At 39.7% G+C, this 6691-nt stretch overlaps 1 protein-coding gene across 1 annotated transcript; it reads left to right on the forward strand.

Annotated features, from left to right (window-relative positions):
- The first annotated feature begins 573 nt into the window (after nt 1–573).
- Nucleotides 574–4472, forward strand: LOC143889751 (chalcone synthase 2-like). Its single transcript, XM_077394080.1, has 3 exons — nt 574–830; nt 2872–3329; nt 3858–4472. Exons 1-3 carry the CDS (start codon nt 653–655, stop codon nt 4401–4403), a joined length of 1182 nt encoding a protein of 393 aa, XP_077250195.1. The 5' UTR covers nt 574–652; the 3' UTR covers nt 4404–4472.
- The last annotated feature ends 2219 nt before the right edge of the window (nt 4473–6691 follow it).

Here is a 6691-nt window from a genome sequence, read left to right on the forward strand (position 1 = left end):
GTGAAAAACAAAATCCCTTGATTAACAGATGTAATATGAACAATTGTGGATTGCAAATACACGTGATTTGGATTCCCAAGTTTAACAACCAAGTCATGTGATTTGGATGTAGTTCAAACCTATCCAACTCATTTAGATGACAAGAAATAATTATAAATATATTAGCCACACAATACTTTTACCACTTGTAGGAAAATCAGCATAAACTATTTGACGGCAGTGATAAATCGACTCCACATATGTCTTTCTCTCTCCTCTTTCTCTCTCTAACCTAGAGGAGAGAGAAAGACACATGGGGAGTCGATTTATCAATTTGGGGAGTCGATTTCAAATTGAAATCTACTACAAAGTGAAGCAAAATAAAATATGTTTTAGTAATAATGGCACTCCACTATCTACCTAAAACAAACATACCAAACCCTCTCTACAAGTCCGAATATGAACAAAAGTGGGGGTACGTGGCAGCCTCTAAATCGCTCGTTCATGATCTTACACTCAAACCCATGTGGCCTTCATCTGCCCGTCCGTTCCACCTACCAACACACTAGTATAAAAGAGAGCCAAGGCCTCTAACTCATTTCCATCACAACACCTTCTTCTTCTTTGTAGAATACAAAAATCTTTCATAAATAACTCCTCTTAGGCAAAAACCATGTCCAAATTGGAGGAGATCCGACAAGCCCAACGGGCCAAGGGTCCGGCAACGGTATTAGCCATTGGCACAGCTACACCCCCTAACGCGGTCTACCAATCGGACTATCCGGATTACTATTTTAGGATCACTAAGAGCGAGCACATGACAGAGCTCAAGGAGAAGTTCAAACGCATGTGTAAGTATCCATGTTATACCCTTCCCCTTTTTTATTAGATACACCTCCTCTCTTTTTCTCGTTTAGTTGGCTACTGGAATTTTTTAGATGAGGGGCATATATGGTGATAAACATGGTGAGTAAAAAATAGACAAGGGGAGAAGAGTTCTGATGTTTACACTTTACACCTCCTTCCTTTTTAGATTTACACATAAAGGAGTGTAGAATAAAGAGGGGAGGTTACATTATACTAAAACAACATTAAGAGGAAAGAAAATTGGATGTTAAGGGGAAGAAAAAGGTGGTAGGAAAGAAATGAGTAGCATGTTTGTTTCTTCTGCTTTTCTCTCTTATGTTTTCTTCTGTTTTTCGATCTTTCTTTCTTGTATGTTTGATGAGAAGATGGATGGTTGTTTTTTCGCTAGCTTAGTATGAGTATTTTAGATGGCTTCCTAGTTTAAACATCTCTCTCTCAAAAGAGAGAATATGTGGGTGGCTATTTTTTGCCTAGTATGTTTGTTTCAGACATAGTTTCAAAACTTCGAGTCATGGTCGACGCCCGCGAGTTGAATCCCTTTCATCTTAGCCATGTTCTTCTCCGAGTTCGCGTTTTGCACTATAAGTCAATCAAAACTCCCATATAAAGTCAATCAAAATTCCTTCGACTCTCTCGAGTTATGATTGCATCAACTGAGTGTTAGAATGCGTTGTGCTGAGTTGACTAAGATTTGCTTCGGCCGCATTTTGACCCACATCCGCATTTTGAAACACTGGTTTTGGATGCTTTTTAAGTTTTGACAAGAGCCCTCTCTCATTTTACATATTTTGTAACGTTCTAGTAACAAAAAAATTTGTAATGTTCTTTTCAAAAGCCTTTATAATGTTCTTTCTGATTATGGAGATCTTTGGTTGCCTTTTTTTCTTGCTCTCTATTTCTCTCTATATCGGACCGTTGTTATATATATATTCTATAAATATATATAGGGAAATGATTTCAGCACAACAATGTTTTGATACATGCGCTCATGTATCTTGTCTTTTAGTATTTAATTGTCACGTAAGTGCTTTTTGGAAACCGTAAAAACCCTTTTACAGCTCTTTAAATACTTAAAGACAAGAAACATGAGCGTCTTGTATGACAAATGTGTGTTGAAATCATGGGTCCCACATTTTCTGTGGTGATCCAAACCATTCATTTGCAAGGCCCTATCTATCATAGATATGGTGTGTACCAAAAATCAGCTCCATAGGATCATCCTAACCCATCCATTTGTGGAGGTCAAAATGGACAGACATGTATAGGGCCTTGCAAATGAATGGTTTGGATCACCACAGAAAATGTGGGACTCATGTGATTGGGGCGCTTAAGCTCACCATAAGTTTGGTGAGCTTAAGCTCACCAACACTTTCCTCATATATAAATAATTTATATTAGTAAATAATATATATTTGGGTTAGTTATAGTTGATAGTTAAATTAAAAAATGAAGGGAGATGATTTTTTCTCTGCCCCTAGGATCATGCCCCCCCTTTTAACGTGATTTGACGTAAAAAAGTGTTAAAGTACACTGCCCCACAATTCACGTTACAAGGGGGCGCATAATCCTACCAGTGATGAAAAATCATTTCCAAAAATGAAAATAGAAAAGGAAGAATCAGCCAGAACTTCAAATCTAGAAGTTGATTTTAGAGCCTAATATTTGTCTTCTTTTTTTTTATAAATTCCAATAGGAGGTTGAATTTACCACCCTTGAAATTAGGCAAGCCACACATGTAAGCTTATTTATGTGAGTGGCTGACCTTCCTGCAACAGTTCAGTAATTTCTTCACCCACCAGTTACTCTTCAAATTCTCCAACTGTAAATTAAGGCTTTTAACCAACCACAAAAATGATATCCCCACCCCCTCATCCAACTTTTCCACTCTTTTATTTCTCATCTATTCTTGACTTACAACTATTTGAATGGCAAAAGTAATAATTATTAGTATGCTTAAAATAGCTAGCATTCAACATATCCAAGTCAAATTATTGAACTTATACCTATTTCTTTGGACCCATGCAGGCGAGAAATCAATGATCCGAAAACGTTATATGCACCTAACAGAAGAATTACTCACGGAAAACCCTAACATGTGCGAGTACATGGCTCCCTCGTTAGACGCGAGACAAGACATGGTCGTGGTCGAGGTCCCCAAGCTCGGAAAAGAAGCTGCAACCAAAGCCATAAAGGAGTGGGGCCAGCCCAAATCAATGATCACCCACCTCGTTTTCTGCACGACTAGTGGGGTCGACATGCCCGGTGCCGATTACCAGCTCACCAAACTCCTCGGCCTCCGACCCTCCGTTAAACGCCTTATGATGTACCAACAAGGCTGTTTCGCTGGCGGCACCGTCCTCCGACTTGCCAAAGACCTTGCCGAGAACAATGCCGGCACTCGCGTCCTCGTCGTCTGTTCCGAAATCACGGCCGTAACTTTCCGTGGACCCTCCGACACCCACCTCGACAGCCTCGTCGGACAGGTGTGAAACCATAGTTAGCAAAACACCGTTTTTTGTGGGATATGATAAATTCGAACCCCCAGTAGGATAATTCGCACCCCTTTGAAGGAGGATATGTGGCAGAATTTAGCACTTTTTCACGTCAATTCACCTTAGGGGTGCGAATTATCCTACAGGGGGTGCAAATTCACATTCTATCGGCGTCTGACTCCGTTTAACTTTTACAGTAAAAAAAATCTTAATTTTAGTAAAACTTTTTGCTAACTCATTTTTGAGAAAAATTGCAAACGAGTTTTTTGGCCAACTTTGCAACCTTACCCTCACCGTATTTTGTAAATGACAATTTTTAACACATTTTTTTTTGCGTACTATGTGTGAAACAAGCAATTACTCTAAAAGTTTTAATCATTTATGAATTTTTAATATCATTGAGTAGTTGGGTTTTGAACCCATGACCACGCGCTCTGATATCACATGAAATGACCAATTACTACAAAAGCTTAAGCTGTTAAAGTTGGTGTTTATTTAATCGTGTATAATTTACAATAGGCATTGTTCGGGGACGGTGCGGCTGCTGTTATCATCGGAGCTGACCCGGACTTATTGAAGGAGCGGCCACTGTTCAATATTGTCTCGGCCGGGCAAACTATTCTGCCAGACTCCGATGGGGCAATCGATGGGCACTTACGTGAAGTGGGTCTCACATTCCACTTACTCAAAGACGTACCGGGCCTAATCTCAAAGAACATAGAGAAGAGTTTAGTGGAGGCCTTTGAGCCTTTGGGAATTCAAGACTGGAACTCAATTTTCTGGATAGCTCATCCGGGTGGGCCCGCAATTTTGGACCAGGTGGAAGCTAAATTGGGGCTGACACCAGAGAAAATGAGAGCTACTAGAAATGTTCTAAGTGAGTATGGGAACATGTCTAGTGCTTGTGTTTTGTTTATAATGGATGAGATGAGAAAGAAATCTGTGGAAGAAGGTAAGGCCACGACAGGTGAAGGGTTGGATTGGGGGGTTCTGTTTGGGTTCGGACCCGGACTCACCGTCGAGACTGTTGTTTTGCATAGCCTACCTACCACTACAACTCAGTGAGTTAACTCAGTGGGTTTAGAAGCTTTCTGTTCAACGTAAACTGTGGTGCTTTATTCGGATTGGGGGGGGGGGGGGGGGGGGGGGGGGGGATGGAAAGGATGGATATTGGACTGTTGTTATTTTGTAGCTTGGTTAATGTATGTGTATGTACTAAGTTTGTGCTTCAAATAAATGAAAGTTTTTTGTTTCTTCCAGGCATGTTGGAAGGAGAAGGGGAAAATAAGATAGTGATTCAGTTATTGCTTCATTTGGCTTTGTTGCTAGTAATATAAAGAAGAGAAATGATATTTGGACCACATTTGCACCCCCTTTTGTTTGTCTTTTCCCATAAAATGACTATTTTCACCTCCTTTGGTTTGTCGTATTCGCACCGTATCTTTCAACCTAAAACGGGTGTAATTCCACTTTAAAAATGGGAAAAAAAATTGTTTTAGGCCCATTTTACTAAGGGGTGGACATGGAAGAAAAGGGGGTGGATGATGTATCAGTTCCCTATCACAAAAGGAGAAACAAAAGAATGCTTTCTCCTTATGCAAGTTCTCTGAGTAACACTGATCAGTCTAAAGTGCACCACTCACCACAATCTTATACACAACTAGATTCAACCATCTCCTTTGTTGGGGTTCCAAGAAAAAGCAAGATCCCACATTGGAAAAGTGTAGAGATGTGGATGTGCTTAAAAGGGAATGGGCAGCCTCCCCTTATAGCTAGTTCTTAGGGGTTAGTGCTACCTGGGTCCCAAAATCCTCAAACTATCTACTTGTCGGAGATTAATAATTTCAAAACCGACCATTGGCAAAAGCCAACCATGAAATTGGCTAGCAAATCCCATGTTATCAAATACAAGTCAAAAGATAATAAGAGTGTGCATAAAAGATAGAATAACAAATAACTTTCTAACTTAAATTCACACTCAAAATAAAATCGACTCCTTACCTACAAGGAGAGCAGAATAAGGGTGCTGCCTCTAAGTAGAGAAAAGAGAAACTCCTTGCATAAACTTAGATTTCTGTAATTAATCAAAATCAGTGGAAAGACCCATCATATACTTGCCTTATTATTTGCTCCAAAAACTTCTATTTTAACTTAAATTCCAAGTACAAATACGAATAGAAATGTCCAACTTAAAATGATCCTCCTTAACAGATAAAATCTCTCCCCCCCCCACCCAACGGTTTCTGTGAGAATGGTTCACTGCTTTAGGATAAATTCACCCCTTTTAACATTTTCCTTTGCCTTTAAAACTTAAAGGATAACGTTAGGGGGGATTTTATCGCCGGGGGGGGGGGGAGGGTTGTGTTTGGGTGTCACTCCCCAAGAAAAAAATGAGACTATAAAATCCACATGAAATTTATCCAAATGTAATATAAATCGGAAATCACCCCTTTTATGCTGACATCTGGAAGATGTTGTACTAACATCATCACACATATAACAATGATAAGGGCCATATAAACCCACGAGAAGGATCAAGTTGAACATTTCTTCGGTCTCTTTTTTCTTATATGAGACTTTTTTTCCTTGGGTATTAGGCTTGACTGCATCTGTGAGAGATAGCTTATTGAAAATGTCAATTCCACTCTTTACTCGTCCGAATAAAAAATAACTGAGAGAGAAAGGACAGAGTGGAAAACGCAATTCCCTCTTTCCTCGTCCGAAGAAAAAAAACCACACTGATAGTCACCCTTGAAGTCAATCTTCCTCAATTTGACCTTTTTTTTTTAATTCGGAATTAATCTAAGAACTATCATCTTAAATTTTATTAGTAATAAAAGAGAAGTACATTAGAGGTAGGGATGCACAAAAAACCGGCTAAACCGATAAACCGAACCGAACCGGGCCTTTCAGTTTGGTTCGGTTCGGTTTTTCTCGGCATTGGTTCGGTCACGGTTTAGAATTTTACCGAACCGATCCCATTGGTTCGGTTCACGGTTTTAGAGTTTTAATCAGAAAATTAACCGAACCGAACCGAGAAATGGAGGAAAAGACGAACTGATTTTGTGTTATTATCAAATCTAAGGTGAGTTAATATCATTTGCAAAGAGAAGAGGAGTGATTTAAACAAGGGAGGTGTGTCTATATCAATTCCCTGTATTCAAAAGTAAAGAATACATTCACCTTAGACCACCCCTTAGAAGTGTAAAAAGAATAGTCCTAAATACCTAGAGGGGCTGTCCAGGAGAAGAAAAAGGAGGTCGGATATACCATCCCCTTTATGAGGCCCTCGATTAGGGTTAGAGAGGGAGGGGGGAAGGCAGAGAGAGCTTGCAGGTCTCGTTGCACGTTGT

The sequence above is a fragment of the Tasmannia lanceolata genome, unplaced genomic scaffold (genome assembly GCF_043159265.1).
Source record: "Tasmannia lanceolata isolate RefF3 unplaced genomic scaffold, GAP_Taslan_0.1 ptg000013l, whole genome shotgun sequence".
Classification (NCBI taxonomy): domain Eukaryota; kingdom Viridiplantae; phylum Streptophyta; class Magnoliopsida; order Canellales; family Winteraceae; genus Tasmannia; species Tasmannia lanceolata.

Coding starts and splice junctions, on each gene's coding strand:
- LOC143889751 (XM_077394080.1), top strand. CDS start 653: ATGTCCAAATTGGAGGAGATCCGACAAGCCCAACGGGCCAAGGGTCCG. Junction 831..2,871: donor GGAGAAGTTCAAACGCATGT/GTAAGTATCCAT, acceptor GGACCCATGCAG/GCGAGAAATCAATGATCCGA. Junction 3,330..3,857: donor TCGACAGCCTCGTCGGACAG/GTGTGAAACCAT, acceptor AATTTACAATAG/GCATTGTTCGGGGACGGTGC.